This window comes from Xenopus laevis, chromosome 5S (assembly GCF_017654675.1).
Source record: "Xenopus laevis strain J_2021 chromosome 5S, Xenopus_laevis_v10.1, whole genome shotgun sequence".
In the NCBI taxonomy this organism is placed as follows: domain Eukaryota; kingdom Metazoa; phylum Chordata; class Amphibia; order Anura; family Pipidae; genus Xenopus; species Xenopus laevis.
Window position 1 is genome coordinate 78530301 of NC_054380.1, and position 24630 is coordinate 78554930.

Below are 24630 nucleotides of genomic sequence, written 5' to 3' on the forward strand. Positions count from 1 at the left end.
AAAACAGTAGAGGTCCACTACAATGTGCAATATGTGTTTTTAAAGCCAGTATTTACACAATATTGTGTAAAAACAACATTGTGAGTTTTTAATGATTATTGAATATCCACCAATTCACTAAGGAAAAACAGGCACATATTTCCCCTGCTAATATCACATGATTAAAGCCTTTTTAGCTCTGCTATTTAAAATAAAAGGTCCCTACAATGCATTGTGGATATGGAAAGTTTACATTTTGTTTTAATAAAAAATATTAATAGTCACCTAGCATTGGACAGAGGCATATGTAGCTATATAAACAGTATGTGAGTGAAACAGCTTTTTTCCATAAAGTGAAAACTAATTTTGATGGTAATAATAATATGTACCTCTAGGTTCCAGACATTATTTAGTCTGCAGTCATGTACTGTACATAGAAAGTTGAAGAAAATCTACTGGACATGCATCTAAGGCTTATGCGTCTGGAATAAACTTCCTTATAGAAACCATAGAATCAGCAAATCACACTCAGATACAATACAATTGCCGTCTTTTTTAGTTTAATTATTATTTTTTATTTGTTACTCTATCTGCTATCTTGTAAACAGCCCCATGGCCAGTATAAATTACTCCATATATATATATATATATATATATATATATATATATATATATATATATATATAGATAGGATTATAGAGGAGATTATATGGAGACACTGTGAGTTTTGAATAAACCATTTTGACTTTCTTGGAACACGGAGTGCTGGTCCTTTTTTGCCATTTTTCTATATATATAGATATATATATATATATATATATATATATATATATATATATATATATATATATATTGGAGATTAGCTATAACATATTACATAGGGCAACTTCCATTGTATGTCTAACATACATCACTTAAGCTGGCCATAGACGCAAAGATCCGATCGTGCGAATCAACGTACGATTGGACTTTCCCATCTCCCGTCCCTCCACTAACCATTCAGATCAAAGTCTTACCACTCCGACCAAATAAAGTAGTAAAAGAACAGATCAGCCAATGTTCTGCCCCTGACAGTAATTGTACGATAGTTATGTCTGACAAAGCTAGTGACAGTCTCCCACTGAAAATCGTACGGTCGGCAATACACGCAGAGATATTATCGGCGGCGACAGAAATTTTCTAACCTGTCCGATCGACCAAACGAATGATCTCCGCCGGACGAAAAATGTCGGGACTCTCCACACACGGTCCGAAAATCGTACGAATCCGCGATTCATATGATCGGATCGTTGTGTCTATGGCCAACTTTACCGCTAGTGATAGGGGACTAAATTCACCAGGCTCAAAATCGCCAGTGGCAAAACGTTTTGGATGCGCTCCGGAAAAGTCGATGGCGTCAAAAATGTTGCGCGTCAACATTATTCGGGCGCCCATTGACTGTAATGCTGGTGCAGTTCACAAATCGTTTCGCAGCGAAGCAAAATGGGACAAATCTGCCCATCACTATTCACAGCATCCATTTAACTTGTGTATCTATCCCACTACAGGTGTCTGCCCCAGCGTACCAGGATTCTTGCAGTGTATGCTAAGGGATTTCAATCGTTATCTGACTTCTACCGTCTGGCAGTGTTTACCAAACACTACAATCTCCTCAGTAGAGCACAAAAGCTGCCAGCTGACAATGTCTAATATACCTCCTACAATATAGTATAACAGGCATGGCCTTTAAAACAAGCTGGGGTTAGGAGGGCAGTGCGTCAATTTTGCCACCAGCATTAAAGTCAATGGGCGTCCTAATAATGTTGATGCGCAACAGTTTTGACGCAATCGACTTTTCTGGAGCGCATCCAAAATATTAACCCCAAATATTAACCCCGTTTACAATTTCTCAAACTAGAAGGGAATGAGTTAAATGCTACACTAAATCTTAATTCCCCAGTTTCCACAAGTGGAATCATCTTCTGCCCCCTGATATCAGGAGCTGCATGCCACTTTCTGAAGCCATAATTCATAATTTCCTTTTTCTCCAACTTCATCTAAGTTAACAGGTTTAATTTAGGGCAATATCTACCCCAATTTAATCAAAGTTTTTTTTACTAATTCTGTGCTTTCCCCAAACCCTATAGCATTCTCTGGCACTGCTGCCCTGGACCATGAACATTACAGACTCTTAAGGGCAATGGATATAAATTAAACCCTGCCCTTTATAAACTGCCATGTGAATGCCTACTCGGTCCACTGCCACTTTTCCTTAAAGGGTTAAGTTGGTGCCAACTGGATATTATCTTAAGGATGCCTGATATTTAAATGGTATTGGATGTAATCCCACTATTTATAATAGGCCCTGCTAATATCATACTGTGCATTATGTGCAGATCTAAAAGCATGTAAAAAAAATGTCCCCATTACTCTAAGAGCTAAACATCCTGTTCCAGTGGGGAATGCAAGAGTTATTTGCTATTCATCAGAACCACTGCTGAAATACCAGGGCATATCCAGCTTGTCAGATAAGACAAAAGAGAGGATCATCTGCATTGCAGAAAAAATGTAAATGTAAACTAAAGTAAAACATTTTATTTCTCATTTCAGGGCACACACTATAAGTATGATGTAGCTCAGGGGGTTATTTGTTAAAGTCTGAATGGCAAAAACTCCATAAATTCTAGTTTTTATTACTGTTGAATCCTAATTTATTGTGAATAAAAAAACAAACTAACTAAACAAGATTTATTATACAGAATCCAAAAATCCGGCCTCTCAAGTCAGTGGGAGAGGTCCCTAACCTATTTGGAAGTTTCTGTGGTCTGCGCTGGAATTAGCCAGAAAATCCAACTATTTCTGACTTTTCTTTCTAAAATCCGAAAAATTCTGGCTTTTCAGGAAAAGGGCAGAAAAAAATTGAGCGATCCGGGGGAAAAAACTATTGTACGATTCGGATTTAAATCATACTTTTTTAATAATAAATACGGCCAGATCTCTAGTGGATTGGTCTTTTTTATTAAAATAATAATCAGAAAAGTTCAGATTTTGATAAATAAGGCCCTGTGTGTTTTCAGTACAAAAATGCAAATATGAAAAAGTAACAGATCAGCGGTGATACTGGGGCTGCTGCGCAGTTGCAAACCTCCCCACCAATCTACGCTTGAAACAGTAGAGCAGGTCAAAGGGGGCACTAGTGGAGCCGAATTTCCAGATTAAAACCTCGAAATTCAACTCTTAAAGTTTCAAGAGGTAACCTGAGGTTGGAATAATGAATAATGAAAGCACACATCTGATTGGTTGCAAGAGGTTACTGGACTGGAGCACACTTTTATATAAGTGATTACACTGCTCTATTCTTCTGGAATTGGCAGAACAGGTATGGGACCTGTTATCCAGAATATTCAGGCCTGCGGTTTTCTGGATAACAGTCTATTCTGTAATTTGGATCTTCATATCTTAAGTCTACTAGGAAATCATGTAAACATTAAATACATTTTGCTTCAGGATTAATTATATCTTAGTTTGGATCAGGTACAAGGTAGTGTTTTATTATTGCAGAGGAAAAGGAAATTATTTTTAAAAATTTGAATTAGAATAAAAATTAGAATAAAATAAGAGGCAGCCTTTCTGTTATTCTGAGCTTTCTAGGTTAACAGGTTTCTGGATAATGGATCCCATACCTATACCAAGCTGAAACACAATTCAAAATTACAGCATTCCAGTACAAGTAATTATGAACGTTTCAGTTATTGTAATGTATTGGCTGCAAAATTATGCATACTGCATATTATTAAAATAATTAATATGTCAGAAAGGTAATTCCGTATGGACCAAGCCATGTAGGGCAGCATCAACTGTTATATTCCAAAATGGTACTGCTAATTGTTTCTCCAGTGACATTTTTTCTCAGATTTCCTGTGATATCAGCAGCTAATTTGATGTTTTATGTGTATGTGGCCTTTCTAGCCTATTCTTATCTACACTTTAAAAGCTAAAGGTCTGGCAGAAGTATAAAAATAGAGAAAACAGACATTTCTCAACCCAATTGCGGCCAATGTGCACTTCCATTATATATAGTAATAGTCAGCACAACTATTTTAGTATTTACATCAACAGCATTTACACTTCCAACAGGCCCGGACTGGCAATCTGTGGGTTCTGGCAAATGTCAGAGGGGCTTCTGTAAGATGCCATAGACAGTCACTATTTAGTGGGTTGGTGGGGGGCAATTTGGGCCTCTCTGTACTTGAAATGCCAGGGCCTATTTTGACATCCAATCCAGTGCTGACATAACTTTTGGCATTCATTCATCAAAATCACAGCATTGAACAGTAACATTTTGGGCTCCATCTGGTCTTTTTTTCAAGCTTACTAAAGGGGTCAGCTGGAGCCTGAAATTTTACTGTGCAGAAAGCAATTAGCTCTTTTTTTGTGAAAGCTTCAATACTGTGATGCTCATCCATTATATAGTAACAAAAAAAGTTAATTGTAGGGGGTTATTTATCAAAGTCTGACTTCAAAAAAACTCAAAACATTTTTTTTTTTTTCTATAATGTCTGCATTTTTAGTGGGGAAAAAACCTTGAATTTTTCGAGATTTATTATACCCCGAGGATGCAAAAAGTCTGAATCTGAAAATACTTCAACCAGTCGAGGTCCTGTAGAAGTCAATGGCAGAGGTACTATTTGCAATTTGAAGATATTATGGTCTGCGCTGGGTTTTTCTACAATAATCTGAACATTTTTGTCTTTTCCACCAACTTCATGAGAAATTCTGACTCGGTAACACTCCAAAAAAGTCACACTTTTTCCTGAACTGATTTTTTCAAGTTTTTTTAATGATAAATAAGGGCAAATCGTGGATTCTAGTTTGAACAGACTTTTTCTTTATTTAAAACATGAGTAAAATTCGGATTTTGATAAATAGCCCCTAAGTGTAGCTTTTGCAGAAGGATATAGTAAATTAAAGTTATTCTTATCAGGTCAGATGCACAATGTATACACTAATATTTAAACATGGAGTCCTTCAATCAGGCCTTATAATAGCAAATTGAGAGGTTGGCATCACTTATCTAAGGCCAATCATAAATGTTTACTTACCAAAACAAAGAGGCAATATGAAGCGTGGTCTTGATGTTCAGGGATAGTGGAAAACACTGACAAAATCAGGCAGCTGAAGACTAGGAGAAAACTGCAAAAGAAAGAAATCAGTAGAAATATTATACTTTTCTAAATAAGTAATGGGTTCAATCTGAAAAATGCATGCATTGGCATATAACAATGGCTGAGTCATCCTGAGCCCTGCTTTGTAGACATTCTGACAGTAAACCTAATGAGAGTGTTCCTCTCAGCTAACAACATAAAAGACTATTACTTTCCTTCCACATAAAATGACAAAATAATATATATTCTTCCATTAGGAACTGACCACTGTAAGCTGTAAAGTCATTCTAGTCTATTTTGAAGTGCTGTAAGTCTAAAAAGAAATACACTGTAAGTTTAACAAAGCCATACCATCTTTCCTGCACTTTCTGCAATGACAGTCATAATGTTCCCTTGTACACAGATAATCTCTGCATAGCAACAAGCTTATAGTTTTATTGATGTCCATCACAGAACAATGCAGCTAAAAGCAAAAAAAAAGTTTTAGATACATTGCAATGAATGGATTACTGGAGCATACACCGCCAAATAGGTATCTCTTTTTTAAAGATAATGACATTTATGTAGAAGCAATGCTATTTTTTAAAAACGATAATTACACTTTAGCATATTATTTACACTTTGAACAGAATATTTTGTATTGGCCACTTGTTACACACAATATGGTCATTTCTGTTCAAACTAATAAATGATCTGGTCAGCCAAACCAATTGGAAGATTTTATCAGATCTAATTGTCCACAAGCAGAGACTTAAGGTGGCCATACACGGGCCGATAAAAGCTGCCGACAGACCGAGTCGGCAGCTTATTGGCCCGTGTATGGGGGCCCCCGACGGGCTTCCCCGATCGAGATCTGGCCGAAAGTCGGCCAGATCTCGATCGGATGGGGTTAAAAATCCCGTCGGATCGCGGCCGCATCTGTTCGTTGATGCGGTCCCGCGATCCGACCGCCCGTTTGCGAACGTGAAGGATCCGATCGTTGGGCCCTAGGGCCCACGATCGGATCAGCCCGATATTGCCCACCTCAAGGTGGGCATATCGGAGGGAGATCCGCTTGTTTGGCGACATCGGCAAACGAGCGGATCTATCCGTGTATGGCCACCTTTATTCTACATGTACAGGTATGCGATCTATTATTCAGACAACCAGTCATCCAAAAATCTCTGACCAGAGGCTGTGTGCCCCCTCAGGCCCGGATTTATGGAGAGGCCACCAAGGCCCAGGCCTAGGGCAGCAGGATTTTAGGGGGCGGCATGCTGCCCAACCACACCCACATTGGTTCAGAAACACTGGGGATGCACAGAAGATACAATAATTCTTTAAATGTTCCATGCACCAATCCCCATTGCTCCAGTGATGAAAATTTGAGCAAATAAAAGGGAGGGGACGGGGGCAATGAACGACAGCGTGGACTAGGGGCGCTCGCTATTTAGCCTGCAAAGAAATCTTCAGACAGGACCTGCACACAGAGCCAACCCAGCCAGGTGCCCTAGGCAACCTGGCGGGCCACGGCGCCAGCTGACAGAGTGTTCGATTGCGCATGCGCCAAACTGCACCCGAGTGCGCATGCGCAAAATAGCACTCTTGCACGCATGCGCAGAAGTGCATTTACTTACCAAAATTCCATCAGCGGCGGGAGAGATGGAAACTGTGCTTGTGCACGAATGCGCAGAAGCGCATTTACGCACAGAGATTACAGCAGCGGCCGGGGAGAGACGGGACCGGACACAGGGTAGACGACAGAACAGGTACGTGCCTGGCTCCCCCCCCAGCTTTGCGCCCTTGGCACGTGCCTACTCTGCCTACCCCTAGTTCCGGCCCTACCTGCACACTCTGATCCCCAACCTCCTGCCCACTTCCCGCCTCCATCCAGCCCACTCCCTAACTACACCCACTCCAGCCCAACTTGCATCCCCCTTTCTAGCCGCAGGTAAGCGAGGGCCTGGAGAGGAGGGTTTTTTTTTTATTGCTTAGAGAAGAAGCAGACTCCCTGTTCCCCTGGCCCCCCTGCGACTGCGGGGACTGCTTCCTCTATAGTTACACCACTGGCTCTGACCTGCAGGAAGAACATCTTCCATAGAGTTCATTTTAGGCAAATCATTCTAATATTATTATTTTCTTTTTCTCTGTAATAAGAAACTACTTTTTACCTAATTTTAGCTAAGATGTCATAAATCAGTTTTAGTGGCAGAAAAGTTCTATTGGTCTTTAATGATTTTTAAATGTTTTAGAGCAGACTTAAAGGAGAAGGAAAGTCTCTCTGCACTTGGGGGTGCCAAATGTTAGGCACCCCCAAGTGATTGTATTGACTTACCTGAAACACTGGGCCTGTGCTCCTATCAGGAGAAAACTGCACTGGCCCAGGGTTATTCCAGCAAGCACCACGGAGCGATACTCTTTCGACTTCTTCTTTCTTCAAATTTCCCAGGTTAGTTAAAGTTCGGCTTTTTGCTTTACTGCGCATGCGCAGCCATGCGAAGAAAGAGGAAGACGGAAGAGGATCGATCCATAATGCTCATTGGTATAACCCTGGGCCGGTGCAGCTGATAGGAGCATTGGCCCGGGGTTTCAGGTAAGTCAATAAATCACTTGGGGGTGCCTAATATTTGGCACCCCCAAATGCAAGAACACTTTCCTTCTCTTTTAAGGTGTTGTGATTCAAATTACAGAAAGAACCAGTCTCTGAAAACCGCCAATTCCAAGCATTCCTGTTATAATTGGTGTCCCAAACCCCGAACAAACCCCAAGTTCCCAGTCGCGGGTCAGTCTTCCGCCTTTAACAGCCACCTTTCATTTCAGGAGGAGCCCTCTGCTACTGGGGTGCCGCCTGGTCTTAACGTGAGAGGACCAGGAAGAGAGTTCTGGGCAGGCAAGGGAACCGCTCATGGTACAAAATTGGAGAACAGGAAGTGTAGTCTAAATCACAGAAATAGACCTTTATGTTGGGCAATGAACATTTGGCCAAGTCCACTTTAAATATTTGAAATAATGTGATAATGTCAGGCGCCGGCGCACATAAAACCTGGAAGTGGCGAGCGCGCCGGTCTTTTCACTGCAGATTGCGCATTGGTGTCCCCCCCACAGGTGCAACAGGCGTCCCTGTTGGACCCCCACTAGACCATCAGGTACTTTCTTTGCAATTCAGGATAGTAGATCATTTCCATTCATAGCAGCCACTTTATATGCTATGAATGGGGAAAAACGCTGCTTTGGGCACATAGTAATGCCATGACGTATTATCAGACAGTGTCTAACAGAAATGAATGAGTTTTTTCACCCTCTTTGGGTGAAATATCATACTACCCAATGATCCCAATTACACAGGATGGATCCAAACTGCCCACCTCTGAAAGGACAGTCTTTTTTTAAACTGTCCAAATGCTGGACAATTTGTCTATATACAATTTGGGTTAGGTGGTAAAATATTTGTAATCTTTCCCCTGCAATGAAGGAAAGGCTAATCCAAAAGAGGTCACATTTCTCCACATAAGTGCAGATGTGGTTGGCTAATTCAGTATTTTTCAACCAAGTTATCTAACATGACAGACTTGGGATTCCTACAAATCATATTTTTCTGAAGAAATCTACTGCGACTGGCTTTTATCACTAGGAATGGGATATTGACTTGGTTGCTAATCCCTATCAGTGAATGAGGCAGTTCAGCAGCCAACATAGAAAAGCTAACGCTGCACTTCACTTTGTACAAACTAGCACAAGAATTTCCATTATTGCTACTCAAGCCTGGACTGATATATGGAAAACCTTGTCGTTATAGCTCTCGTTGCTGTGTTTTGGGACCATTAGAAATCGTTGGATGTGAAATCCATATATGCAAAACTTTTCATATTAAAACACTACCCAACAAAGTATTTCTCTTAGCAGATAGTGGCATCCAGACATGGTGGAAAATAAATATTTTAACAGTTTTGATAATGTAAGTAGTGCGGCTTTAATTTTCCACCATTTATAGCTTTGACTTCTGCTGTTTATGCTGGAAAATGAGATATGGCAAAGGTTATTGCCATTTGTTAAAAGTGTTTGACAAGTTCAGTATAGAGCATAAGATTTCTTCCTTAGAAGACGACTTGTAAATTAATGACGTTAACTGCTATTTAAAATGATGTTCTCTTTGGCCTTTTCCATTCAAATGAAAGAATGTAAAACAGAAAAATAACATTAAAGTGTACAATAAGTACACATTTTATTATTATTTTGTATCACCTCTTGGTTAAGAAAAGAAGGAAGAGGTCATCTTGTAGAGAATATATATTATTCAATATTGTACTGCTTTGGGACTTTGTATCCATCAACGTCCTCTCTCTATTCATAACATAATGTTAGCAGTCCTCCACAGTAAACTGGGATACTTATAAAAAATGCATATGCGTGGGCTGCATAGCAAGTGCCATAAACCTGACTTAAGCATTTTAGTTTCCTTGTTAAACATGTCATTTTTATATTGACAGAAAGCTACCAAATCCCAGGGTGTGTTTAATTAAAACAAGCTCACAATGAGGCTTTTTCACTTTAAACATAGTTAATTATTTATTATTCTATTACAGTGTTCCCTCAAATAGGAACAAGGGGGAAGAATGAATCAGCCAGGGACTTCCTTGGTATAATAGTCTTACTCCCACACGCTTCAGTAATTTAAATGCTCAGCTCCCAGATGGCAAGAGTTTTTTTGATTCAAAGAATTACTGGGCTGAGGGAATAAAGGCATTATATACTAAATTCTTCCAAAATGACAGGAAACAAACAAAAATGTCCTTTTGCTTAATATATATATATATATATATATATATATATATATATATATATATATATATATATATATATATATATATATATATATATATATATATATATATTGAAAAAAAAGTTTTTTATAGGGTATGTAACTTGATTTATGCAGTATTTCATCTTCATAAATTATCTATCACTCCCATGTCCAACCAGAAACTCTTGGTGGGCAAAATTCATTGGATGCTAGATTTAGTGCAGTGTCTACACATATGGAAAGGGGTGCCATTGCATGCAGAATTTGTCGCCGCTCTATGAACGATCCTATCAGCTAAACAATCGTTTGAACAAACATTTCACCCATCAATGATATGTGAGAAGACTTTCGTCATCCTCTTTGTCTTGTAGGCTACAAGATCAAACATTTATTGATCAACGGCTTTCTGTTCCTTTGCTTACTTTCACAAAAGGCACGCACATGCAATTGTTTAACAATGATTGTCTGGCTGTCCCACCAACTGACAAATTTTATTGTTTCCTGACAACATTTTTTAAACTTTCCTATCGACAGTTGGGACAATATGGTTGGAACAATACAAATGTTTACATCCCATAAATGTAATGATAAGTAGACAATTTTATCGAACCCGTGCCACTCCACACCAGTGAGCGTACAGTTCACGTGTTCATGTTGTGAGTAGTGAGCTTATGCTCCCATGTCTGCAGTTAATTTTATCTCACCCTAATCACTTCATTATATGTTTTATATACAGGAATCAGAATGCTGGGGACCTGGGTTTTCCAAGTGAGAGGTCTTTCTGTAATTTGGATCTATATAATTTAAGGGGCACATTTACCTAGGGTCGAATATCGAATATCGACTGTCGAATATCGAATATCGACTGCCGAATTGAAATCCTTCGACTTCGAATATCGAAGTCGAAGGATTTACCGCAATTCGTTCGATCGAACGATCGAAGGAAAAAACGATTAAAACCTTCGAATCGAACAATTTGAAGGATTTTAATCCATCGATCGAAGGATTATCCTTTGATCAGAAAAACCTTGTAAAGCCTATGGGGACCTTCCCCATAGGCTAACATTGGCCTCGGTAGGTTTTAGGTGGCGAACTAGGGGGTCGAAGTTTTTTTTAAAGAGACAGTACTTCGATTATCGAATGGTCAAATATTCAAACGATTTTTAGTTCGAATCGTTCGATTCAAAGTCAAGGGTCGTAGTCGAAGGTTGAAGTAGCCAATTCGATGGTCGAAGTAGCCAAAAAAACCATTTGAAATTCGAACTATTTTTCCACTATTTTCCTCTATTCCTTCACTCGAGCTTAGTGAATGGGCCCCTTAATAAGTCTACTAAAAAATAATTATACGTTGATTAAACCCAAAAGTATTGTTTTGCCTCTAATAGGATTAATGATAACTTAGGATCAAGTTGAAGCTACATTATTACAAAGAAAAAAAAGGATTTAAAAATTTAAATTATTAGAATAAAATGAAGTCTAGGGGAGATGGCCTTCCCGTAATTCGGAGCTTTCTGGATTACGTATCCCATTCCTGTATTATCTTTAAGGAGGAAACTTGTTTTCTCAAGGTAATCATGCTAGCTAACAAAGTACAGGCATAGGACCTGTTATCCAGATTGCTTGGGAACTGGGGTTTTCTGGATAATTGATTTTTCTGTAATTTGGATCTTCATACCTTAAGTCTACTAGAAAATCATGTAAACATTAAATAAACCCAATACCCTTGTTTTGCTTCAAATCAGTAATAATTATATATTGGCTTGGATCAAGTACAAGGTACTGTTTTGTTATTACAGGAAAAAAAGGAAATCATTTTAAAAAATTTGTATTACATAGTAAGTAAGATTGAATAAAGACACACGTCCATCAAGTTCAACCTTTTAGTTTTTTTTTAAATCTGCCTAACTGCTAGTTGATCCAGAGGAAGGCAAAAAAAAGCCATCTGAAACCTCTCCAATTTGCCTCAGAGCAGGAAAAAATTCCTTCCTGACTCCAAAATGGGACTAGTCCCTGGACAAACTTGTACTATGAGCTATCTCCCATAACCCTGTATTCCATCACTTGCTAAAAAGCCATCCAACCCCTTCTTAAAGCTATCTAATGTATCAGCCTGTACAACTGATTCAGGGAGAGAATTCCACATCTTCACAGCTCTCACTGTAAAAAACCCCTTCTGAATATTTAGGCGGAACCTCTTTTCTTCTAATGGGTGAACTCGTGTCAGCTGGAAAGACCTACTGGTAAATAAAGCATTAGAAAGATTATGATATGATCCCCTTATATATTTATACATAGTTATCATATCATCCCTTAAGCGCCTCTTCTCCAGCGTGAATAACCTCAACTTGGCCAGTCTTTCCTCATAGCTAAGATTTTCAATACCTTTTACCAGCTTAGTTGCCCTTCTCTGTACCCTCTCTAATACAATAATGTCCTGTTTCAGTGATGGAGACCAAAACAGTACGGCATATTCTAGATGGGGCCTTACAAGTGCTCTATACTGTGGAAGAATCCCCCCCTCCTCCCGTGACTCTATGCCCCTTTTAATACAGCTCAAGACCTTATTTGTCCTTGATGCTGCTGACTGGCATTGCTCACTACAGCCAAGTTTATCATCTACAAGGACTCCAAGGTCATTTTCCATAATGGATTTGCCTAGTGCAGTCCCATTAAGGTATAAGTGGCTTTGATATTTTTACATCCCAGGTGCATGACTTTACATTTATCAACATTGAATCTCATTTGCCACTTAGCTGCCCAGATTGCCAGTTTGTCAAGATCATGTTGCAAGGATGCCACATCCTGGATGGAATTAATTGGGCTGGATAATTTTGTGTCATCTGCAAACACTGATACATTACTTACAACACCCTCCCCTAAGTCATTAATGAACAAGTTAAATAAAAGTGGATCCAATACTGAGCCCTGGGGGACCCCACTAAGAACCTTACTCCAAGTAGAGAATGTACCATTAACAACCACCTTCTGTACCCGATCCTGTAGCCAGTTTCCTATCCATGTGCAAATGACTTCCCCCCCCCACTGTCCAGCATCTTACTTACCTCATCATAAAAAGCAATCAAATTTGTCTGACATGATCAATCCTTCATAAAGCCACGCTGATTGCTGCTCATAATGCAATTCACTAGGACATCATTTTGAATGTGATCCCTTAACAAGCCTTCAAATAATTTGCCCACCACAGATGTCAAACTTACTGGCCTATAATTGCCAGGCTGAGATCCTAATCCCTTTTTAAATATTGGAATAACATCATCTTTTCTCCAATCCATAGGCACCATACCAGATGAAAGTAAATCTGAGAAAATCAGAAATAGGCGCAGGTCTAAAACTGAACTAAGCTCTCTTAGAACCCAGGGGTGTATGCCATCAGGCCCTGGAGCCTTGTTTACATTAATTTTCATTAAAGCTTCATGAATCATATCCTGAGTCAGCCACTGATTAGATTGAGCTGAGCCATTAGTGCAGCTATTTTTTGATTATAATAGAGTCTATGGGATATGGCCTTTCCTCAATTTAATAAATTCAATGACAATCGTGGTTTTAGAGTTTGTGAGTTTAGCCGTGGTTTCAAAAACCGACCTTTAATAAACAAGCCTCTATATGATGGGCAGGTTTCATATGACATTAAGGGGTCCATATTTACTAACAATCGAATTGCAATTTTTCCACAAATCTCAAAAAACGATCCAGTCAATTACTAGTGAAAAAGTCCAAATTGATTAAAAAAAGTCCAATAGTGATTAGTGCAGCTCCCATTGCCCTCTATGGGACCTCAACAACTTTTACCTGGTGAATTTTTTAATTAGAGTTTTCCGTGTTTTTTTCACTTAATAAATTCAAATTTTTAAAGTTTTAAAAAAATACAGGAAAACGACACATTTTTTAGTGATTTGTGAAAAAAATAGAAATTTGAACGTTAATGTTAGTGTGATGGGCCACAAATGGGTGATTGTATGGAACCTCTGCTAGATATAAGGTATGCATTTTACTCTGGGTAGCATGGAATGTTTGTAAGGAAGTCTGCCTCTTTTACTACTCTGGTATTGGTGCCAGAATATTCCTTGGCCGCTGTCTATACTTTTTTGGTTATGAGACATTTTTCCTAAAGTTCAGAGACTAGTACAAGTACTGACACTGCCTGCTTTAATCCACATGACATTTATTTATAGGTCATGAAAATGATTTCAGTACTGACTGCTGCTTTTCATGAACTATAATTCAAGAGCACACAAAAAAGGGAGAAAATAAATGAGCAGTGTTACTTCAGTCTTTGTATTTTTTAAGTGGAACAATTAGCATTTTGTGATTTCCATATGGAGCATGAGTGCGTTCATCTTATCTATAAAAGAAGATTGCATTGTTTTAAAATAAACAGAAGACAGGAAAATAGTGATGGGCGAATTTATTCGCCAGGCACGAATTCGCGGCGAATTTGCGCGATTCGCCGACAGCGAATAAATTCGCGGCAAAAATTCGCCGGCGTCAAAAATGGGCGCCGGCATCAAAAACGGGCGCCGGCATCAAAAACGAGACGCCGGCGCCGTTTCGCGAATTTTTCACCGTTTCGCGAATTTCGCGCAAATTCGCCCATCACTACAGGAAAATATTGAGAACAATCAATAAAAAAGGAACAGTATTTCAAAGTAATTGCATGAAAACAGAATTTTCTATGCACGTTTTACTTTAGTTTCCATACTACAGGTATGGGATCTGTTATCCAGAATTTATATCTGCATGTTTGCAAACTCAACATAAATACAATTTGACGAGAGGGTGGTTTGAAAAAATAATTTTTACTTTTATGCAAAGAAAAACATTTTACATAGACAGCGCCATACAACACATGGCATAATTTATACAATGTTAAAAAAATAGCATAGAATATCAACATATTAACATTTGTTTCTGCACCTCTCGCTATTTTTTGAAAGTTTTGGTGTGCCCTCCATTCATTATTAATTCTATCTGTTATCCAGAAACCTATTATCCAGAAAGCTCCAAATTACAGAAAGGCTGTCTCCCATTTTATCTAAATAATCCACATTTAAAATGATTTCCTTTTTCTAATTTATCTGCCACCCTTCTAATAAAGTGATATTGTAAGGCAGCACTGATTGATCTACACAAGTGAAGCTCCTATTTTGTCTTTATGCTCAGTTAAATACTTGATTTGTTCAGGCTATTTATAGGTGTCAAGTTTTAAACGATGATGTGACAAATCTAATACCTATGGAAACCACATGCTAATTCACAATTTGCATGGGTGATAAGTAATAAGCTGTGCCACCTGCATTTGCATTTTGTATGCAGCTGGTATTGAAAGGATGCAGTGAAAACCCTACCCTGCGTAAAATGTAGAGCTCCAATAAATTCTTGGGTTTTGAGTGTTGGTGTTTTGTTGATACAAACATTCTCCTTAAAAAAATTGTAAGGGGAAGATTTATTAAGGGTCAAAGAGAAAATTTGAATTCGAATTTTCACATTTTTTGTTTGGTCAAAACTCTCAAATTCAAAGTGTGAATTTGAAATTCGAGATTTGTAATAGTCTTGCCCTTTGAGAAATCAAATTCGACTAGTCAGCACCTAAAACCTGCCGAATTACTGTATAATCAGTGGGAGGGGTCCAGGGATCTGATGTTTGCAGCCTTCCTAACATTCAAATTTTTTTTAGAGAAAAAACTTGAATCGAGTTTTTTTGATTCGAATCATGTTTTTCTAATTCAAATCGAATTCGATTCAAGTTTTCGAGTTGATTCAGTTCGTCGAGCTGAGAAAATTTGATTTTATTAATAAATTTAAATTGATCGGCTTTAAAATTTATGGGTTTGAAATTCAACCCTTGATAAATGTGCCTCTAAGTGTAAGAGTAAATGTGTGTTAATGTATAAAGCTAGAGTATGTGTTTAAGACTTATCTTCAGGAATGTGGAGGGGTCAGGATTGTAATGTCTATGCTGTTGTCTTGAATCCCTGGGGCCACTTATTCTCCCGCTTTGCTTGTTGTCTATGGGAGCTTAACAGTAGAAACACTGGATAGGCTTGAAGAGCCAGTTCCATGTTTCCTAAGTCAAAAAATCCTACTGATTATAAATGTACAGTCTGGAGCAGGCAGAGGTTGTAAATTTAACAATCTGTGGCATTTAAATGGTTATATGTTTATTTTAATGAACATAAAATCATCTCTCTATAACAGAGTTCCCTGGCTTCTCAGTATGTTCTGTACAGAGAAAGACTGATGTACTGTAATACACCAGATCCAAAGCATCCCCGCACACCTTGCACTTTATGTTAATTACACATATAGAAATGTATTCCTTTACAGGAAAATGTTGGTTTTGCAATAAGATGAATGGGTGGCAGTAGATCATTTCCCAGCATGTTGCTCAATGCAATGACGTTTACCACCAGTTATGGATAAAAGGTAGGAAATACTGGTTCACCAGTGCTCCTTTTTGTTTTGTCATGTGAAATGAGCCTTTTTGAGATTCTTACACAGTTTTGCGAATATTTTCGCCAGCAGCGAAACCCGGAAGTTTGTGGCGTATCTGTACATGCTGAAATTTTTCCCTCATCACTATTCATTAGAACTGACAAAAGAGGTGCATTGGTGTTGGCCTTAAATTACTAGAAGCATGTATAGGCCAAGTCTATGTTTTATTTAGGCACAGGCAGTGGATGAAAATGTAGGAATAATTGTGTTCAATGTTTGGTATTAACCAATTCTGACTAGGACTACGTAAAAGGAAGCTGAAATATTTCTCAGGCAGTAGCATGTCAATGTATACATTGCTCTTACAGCAGATTTGTTTTTGTGTGTGTCTGACATGCATTTGAGACACAGAAATCTAGATATATATATCAGCTAACTGATTCCATTCTGTTCTGCTCGGTTGTCTCATGAGCATTCAGAGTTGCATTTCATTGCATTTGTGTTTCCCTGTGCTTTTTTTTTTAGATAATCATTTTCTTTCACTTGCCAGCATTGCACTTGTGCCATTAAAGGGGCACCTGAAAATGTCCACTTGGCAGGACTTCTGGTAATCAAAAATTATGTCAGTGTCAAATTCTAAGGGGGTTATTTATCAAGGTCCGAACTTCTCAATATTGGCTGCTACAAACTCCGATCTAAGCCGCTCGGGTTTTTAACGCTTATTTATTATTACATTTTCCCAATATTGTACTTTGCAGTAAAAATTCAGAATTTCACAATATTTGCTGAGTTTTTACCTGATTTTCAAGATTTTTTCGGATTTTTCACCCAAAACCTCAGATTTTTGCCCGAACCCTCTGAAAACTTCGGGGTATGGCACAAGACCCAGCGCACATCAATAAAATCATTGGGACTTCTCCCATTGACTTATATTTCAGATTGTGAGTTTTCCAGCCTTAGGTTTTAATAGATTCTGAAAAATTCGTGATTTTTTAAAAGCCCAATTTTATAAAAAAAAAAAAAAAATCATTCGGGGTTTAGCAAATAACTCCCTAAGTGTCATTTCACTGAGGCAATTCATATGGAAATCTGTGGGACACTGAAGCTACCACCTCTAAAGCACTTTAATGAGTGGCATTTTTTTCATGCAATGACTGCGACCAATTTGCATGAGCATAACTGCACTTGTGAGTCATAAATAACCCCTATTGTTAAAGTGTTATTCTTAAAGTTATGCTCTTTACCTTATCTTTACATTGAAATTCTCTTCCATTTATAGTCTGACTTCATCACAACTGCCCAGCTGCTAGGGCAAATAGGCTATAGAACATAATTAATAAATAAAACTAAAACAAAATAATAAATGAGAACTATTTGCTTGCTGGGTTAAAATGTCCAGTATCGTCCCATGAGCCATTAGCTTCAAGTTACTCCAACTAGCCATACTATAGCCACATTTCTTAACAGTAACTTTTACTCTATATTTTACATTTAAAAATGTCCCTTCTTTCTATTTGCACATGAACGATTAGGAGCAGAACATATCGGAGTAGATAAATATCAATATCTGTTCATCTGTGTTTTGGAACTAATATCTTTGGTATCTAGCACTACAGATATGACATTTATCTTGGCGCAGCACAGTGCATGAGTCAGCTCTTCTAGAAGAATCGAATACAATTCTGTCTCAAAGCTTTAGGATCACACAATTCTTGTTTTATATAAATTCTGAAACTTAGAAAGCACTATAACTTTCCATTAGTCATGAAAAATGGTTATGATAATAGTGTGGAAACTATTACATTAGTTCCTATAACCAATCCTCTCCTTTCTTCTAGACTTTTTTTAATGGTTTTGTTAATACTCCATATAAGTGGGCACTACGATTTAGCATTATTAGTGCTAAATAAAACTGTACTAGATGGAGTACAGGCTCTAGGTGTGATAGGTCGATTTTGTATTTATGTTTGCCTCCTCAGCACGATCTATCTTGGAATCTGGAGTAGTTCATTGCTCACGCTCAAATGCAATGATACATAAAACAGATATATTTTTTTTTGTAAGCACCAAAGTATTTATAGGGCCATAAATTAGAGCAAACAAATGTATAATCACAGAAACATGGGGATTTCATTGTAGATTGGGAGGTACTGGGAAGTATTTCTGCTGGGAGTACAGTGTGGAGCCCTAGACGAGTTCAGTTCTATCTCCCTCTTCATTTGTATCAGGAAATATTGTACAACATGCAAAAAGTAAGCCACTGTCCTATACTATACTAACCATTTTTGATATCTGACGTGGCAGTACCAATGACAATCCTGCCCCCCCCCCAAATACTGTCCATTTTAGGCAAAAAGTGAAGTAATTCTCACTCCAAATCGCTATTACATCATAGGGGTCATTTACATTACAGAAGCAATGTGTAAAGCGTGAAAAAAGTTTGCAACCAGACTTTTGTGCACTTTGCACACACACTGCCTTGTTGGAGTTTCTGAACTTCAGCAACCTGTGACTAGTCCCACAAACACTGATTGCATCAGTCAGCGCTATAATTGTGAGGGCTGGGAGGAGTGACACCTGCAAATTAATGAGTAAGGTCTTGCTCTTACCACCTGCCCTATGGCAGCCTTTAAGAATAGGACTGCACCCTTGAAAGCTGCATGCCATGACAACAGAAATAAGGAATTAAAAAATAAAAGTTTCAAGAAGCAGTGTGTTTAACAATAAATAGGGCTTGTGCCAAATTTTTGACTGTTCGTAAAAAAATTATGTTTTTGTTATTTTTTAGCTAAAGGAGTCCATTGCAGGGGGATTATTAGTGTGCTAATAATCTAATTATCTATATCATAAGGGCCAAACATGGAGTAGCTCCAATTTCCATCTTTGTCCTGTTTAGTTGAAGAAATAACAAAAACACTGAATTTTTTCATCATTAAAACAATAGGCAAAATGTATGTTCAGCACAAGCCCTATTTATTGAACTCATGCTGAACTAGGGATTGCGCTGCCCCTTTAAAGGGCACATATTACCCCCAGAGATGGAAAACTAATGTTTTTCCCAAAAAATTGCCCCATCCAAGCACTAGGCCACCTACACCAGGCAGGTGTTGTTTCTCTAGTAGTTTGTGTGTGCATATGATGTTACACACATGTGCATAATGAGTGTGCTTGGAGAAGTTCTCATTATGCAAATGCACTCAACTAAACATAGCGTAGAGATAGCAGGGGGCATCTTTTTTGGGAAAAATATTGTTTCCCCAATTGGAGTGCAGGCTGTACTAGCCGCACCTCTCATGGGTTAAGCAATTATTGGGTGCCGATTAGTGATGGGCGAATTTATTCACCTGGCGCGAAACCACCGCAAAAATTGGATGGCAGCGTCCGTTTTTTGGACGCGGGCATATTTTCGCTGGCGAATGTGCACCAGCGTCCAAAAAATGGACGTAAATAACGAGACGCCGGCGCCTTTTCACGATTTTTTTGACATTTCGCAGGAAATTCTCAAATTTTTCAGCGGAACGAAACGGCCCAAATTCGCCCATCACTAGTGCCGATTGTCCTCTACTAATAATGCCTTAAGAGTAAACAAGCAATAAAGTGAAATCATTAGTCAAATACTTGACTTGTAGAGGCATTATTTAAAAGAAGGAGGTTTTTATTCAATTTTTTAGGTGATACATTGTCTTTAATATGCTTGGAGGTACAGAATAAAAAAAGGATAATAAATCTGGGGCTATACAGTGGAGGGCAACTATAATGATCTCTGGCCTAGATAATTCAGGAAATAATCAGGAAAGGCTCCAAGACCTTAAATTTTACAGCTCAGAGGAGATAAGGGCAAGAGAAATATACAACACGAAGGCCAAATAGTTATTTTCTAACAGCAAAGTCTATGTTTCTGTATTGTATGTACAGTAGCCTTATTATAGCCTTAATGATGATAATATACTTGTAATGAAAAAATATTATATAGTATAAGTGGGAACGGGCTTTGATATATGAGCAAGTGGGTGACAGGGTGGGGATGGGGGCAAAAACAGTATGGAAAGCAAGAAGAGTGAGGCACGAATTAATGTAATACAAAACATAGCTGCCATGGCAACCTATGAGTTTGTAATCAAATATCAATTTACACATAGGTTCCAAAGTTTTTAACTGGGGTAAATGCAATACAAAGGGCTTCCTATTCTGTATGGAGCCTCAACAATATGAATAAATGAAATACATAGCAATATTGTGCCAGACCTGCATGGGGGGGGGGAGACATCAGAGAGATTAGGTCAATATGTGAGTATGGCAGGAGAAATGACTTCAGCTTGTGAGCATTTGACAGCTTAAAGAATACAGTAGTTTAGCAGTCATTTCTGATAATGGATAGGTGTTAATAGATGGGGTGGGGTGGGTTGGAGCAAAAGGAGCTGAAAAATAGATTAGTACTGTAGACAACCTGACCGATCACCCTGGCATTAGAAATGCACACTAAAGAATCTCCTGGTAACCATTGCAATCAAGCAACCCTCTACTAGTCCCATGGTGCTAAGAGTAAAAGAATATTGCAGTCATTCACACAACACAGAACACACAGCTTTTTATATGTGTAACTGCTTTTATATGACACTACATATCAGCTCCTTTATTGTGTCTTTCACCACAGCATTGCCAATATTATTCTACCCTGCCAGCTAAAAAAAATTTAACTTCAACCTGACCAGAAGCAAAATGCACAAATGCATAGAGCAGGTATTCTCACGCTTACACAATTATGTTCACTGATGTTTTTTTTAATTATATTTCTGGATGGATTCTGAATACCAATTTTGAATATCCCCCACACGTATGAATTAAATATATATCTGAAGGCATATATAAACCCTGCAACTAAATTTGCCTATTGGTAAGAGATAATCGGGAGGGGGGGATGACAAAGTATGGAACAAGAGACAGTTACAGTAATCTAAATAGGTATTTACTGCAATCACACATGCTCCCTACTGGCCAAATTTCCATGATGCTACGGGCATGGCGGCCTTTGAAGCCAAGTGCCAAAAACCTTTCATTTCTGGAAAAGGAAAACAATAATGGAGATCTTTCCATAAGTTAAAGTCAAATGCTACGCTAACAGGATCCAGAGAAAAAAGGTTAATAACTGCCGACAGGATTAATAAACGACACAAGCACACACTGACTTGGCAGCAGGTTTCAGCTGATATTCGCAAGCTGGCCCTTCACTTTAAGGCTTCATATAGTTGTATTAAACAGATGTCCAACATTTTAGTGCTCAAGTGAAGCCAAACAGTCACAGGTCTCTTTCTATAGTAAGGATTTTTTTTAGAGTGACAGATACTACATTACAATTTATAAAAGCCAATCTGTGAGACTGTCGCCTACTCAAACTGAACAAGCAGATTATGGCTGAGATATATTCGTATGAGCAAGTGGTGACAATTATAATAGAATTAGTTTTGAATAACGACAAAGGATGTTTTCTTGAAAGCTTGAAGTGTAGGAGTAAGAAGAGAGAAAAGGCACGACGTATTGACACTGGCACGAAAATGCCATGTTAAACACACAATTCCTAAGCACAACAATCAATTATTATAATGTTTGCTGCTTTTCTTATAAAGCCAATAATGTGAGAGAAAATGTGCTTTTTCGTATTCAGATATAATTAGGGGTATACTTATAAAGCAGTGTTAAAAATTGGTGTAAAATATACAAGGGGTAGATTACAGATTCCCAGGGCTACAAAATCTATTCTCTAGTCATAAGGCTAACATCAGGTCTAGGCCGTAAAGGCCTGTGGCTATTCTGCAAGAGCACAAGAGCACAAGAGCTTTTTTTTCCTTTTGCACACTATAAATTACCTTTGTGGAGTATTTATCAAGCATCATAGTAAAATATAGATGGAATCAGTTACAAAGTAATACAGAGTTTTTATAAATGGGTGTAATTTAAATTATGCCAGATTCAAACCAAAATGAACACCATTTTTTATAGCACTCTTGACTTAGCTTAAGATGGCCATAGACATGCTGATTTTAGCCTTGTATCCAACAAAATATCATATGTCGAAATCTTCCGACCTGCCACTAACCATTCAGATTAAATAAAATTGTAAAAGGACAAATCATACAATATTCTGCCCGTGACAGCAATCGTACAAAGTTATGTCCGACAAATAATAGTGACAGACACCCATTGATATTGTCATATAGGCAATACATGCAGAGGAATTATCGTTAGCCATCAAATCTTCTTACCTGTCCAATCGACTAAACAATTGATCGCCGAGATACGAAAAAAATGTCGGGACGATCCACACACGGTCCGAGAATCAACACATCTTTGATTCGTACAACTTTATCTTTGCGTCTATGGCCAGCTTTAGTCCATTGAAGTCAATAGAACTAATTCAGGCAGCAAATATTCAACTATGGGGAAAATCTGATGGCCATAAAAGCTGCTGACTCCCCTACAGATCCCGTCAGCATCTTATTGGCCTGTGTATGGGGTATTTTGGATGGCCTGCTTGACTGATATATGGCCTGGATACCTGGAAATTGGCCATGTTGGAAAATCCTGCCAGACGAGCAGGGACGAGCCTTAGGCAGCATTCGTGATAATGGGTCTAAAACATCAATAAAGAATTCAATCAGATTTAAAAACAGTCATATCACTATAAGTTGGCCCATTTAAGACTAAATACCTAACCTACAGTTATAATTATTATTTTAGAGGTACAGATGGTACTTCTATGTTTACAACCAAGTTTCCTGTATGTTTGTAATCAGACATGATTCAAATACCTATTTTTTTGTCTACATTTTAAGTTTACTGCAGCTGTTTAAAAAAAATGTCATACTTAATTTCTACATGGTAAAGCTACAGAACAATAACCCTATTAGGAACAAAAAATCAATAAAGGTTCATCAGAAAAATGTCTAAATAATATAACCACATTAAACAAGGACAAACTCAAGGATGTACACTTAACATTGTTAACAATTTCGGAGCAAAAGGGAAATTGAGTCAAACGTATTTGTAATCGAATGTTATCTTAGATAAAGGCCAGATTGCCTAACCTACATATCCATTTCATCTGACCTTGTACGTTTCTTTTTTACATGGAACTTCCTTGTGTTTGTATTCATTTGGAATTTTATGAGACCAGTCATATTTGCTAATGACTATTTTTGCAGCTTATTTGTATTAACAGTAAAGAGGGTCAGTTGCATATTTGTAAGGAGGGCAACCAGTTGTTGTACACTCTTCCTCCCACACAGACACAGAGTCCAATCGAACAGGAAAAATCATGAGTTTTATTTCCAACAAATTCCAACAAATTCTTCTTTGCCATTCAGATCCATATTTCACAAGAGCATACATTCAATATTCTGTAAATCCATACAGGCTTTCTCAGGTTTACTCCTTTGTCCCAGAGGGTTACAATTGGATGGCTAAAATGGGTACTCACAATTGTCTCCAGTCACCAGGAAATCCTGTTCCCCACCTGTCTCAGTAATGAGGTACTCCCTGCGGTACCCCCAACCAGGCCTTTTTCTTCCGGACAGACCACTGGCCCGAAACCCTTACTCTGCGCTCCCTATCTTGTGGAATATCCACTGGGGTACTGTTCCCACTACCCTCCTCGTTGGGGCATTAGGCGGCCCATGTTTGCTGTCCTATGTCAGACACCTAGTGCCTGCTCTACTTCCCCTTACCTACTCTCAGCCTGCTTCTATTTCTTCCTTTCAAGTCTCTTTCCTTCCAGTCTTCCGTTCCTGACTGTATCCTCCCATCAAAGACATAAAAACCAGGATGTGGCCCCTTTTTATACCTCTAAAACTCACCAGCTCCCTCTAGTGGTGGTGGTGTATTACATCCCTATTTCTAATACACTTGCACCTAGTAGCTGTTTTATCACATTACACTCACACATTAATTAGCCAACTTTTACATATCACTCAGTTATGTTCACTCAAAATAACATTCATTATTCTTATACAACTAAATACACGCTATGATTAACATTGCATAAATAACTTGTTCACCCCCTTACATATTTGTAAGAGTCCTATAGTCAACATCAATGTATTTGTTCTGTTGCTAAGAAACCTACCCTTGATCACCTTCTGCTGTACTTGTATGCCTATTGAAAATACCCTTCTAGCTTTTTAAGGAGTTCTTTGTCCTAGGTGTTAACATGATCCAAAGACATTGGCAAGTATTCCTTTGCATGAATATTTCCATTGATTTTCAAGCACTAGAAATTCT

General features: G+C 38.2%; 1 protein-coding gene across 3 annotated transcripts in view; it reads right to left on the reverse strand.

Annotated features, from left to right (window-relative positions):
* kcnq5.S (potassium channel, voltage gated KQT-like subfamily Q, member 5 S homeolog) overlaps nt 1-24630 on the reverse strand; it is a 263575-nt gene that overhangs the window by 69545 nt on the left and 169400 nt on the right. For all 3 annotated transcript variants that reach the window (XM_018265498.2, XM_041564678.1, XM_041564679.1), the window contains exon 2: nt 5061-5151. In XM_018265498.2, the coding sequence (XP_018120987.2) occupies nt 5061-5151 (91 nt within the window). The remainder of the gene's footprint in view (nt 1-5060; nt 5152-24630) is intronic.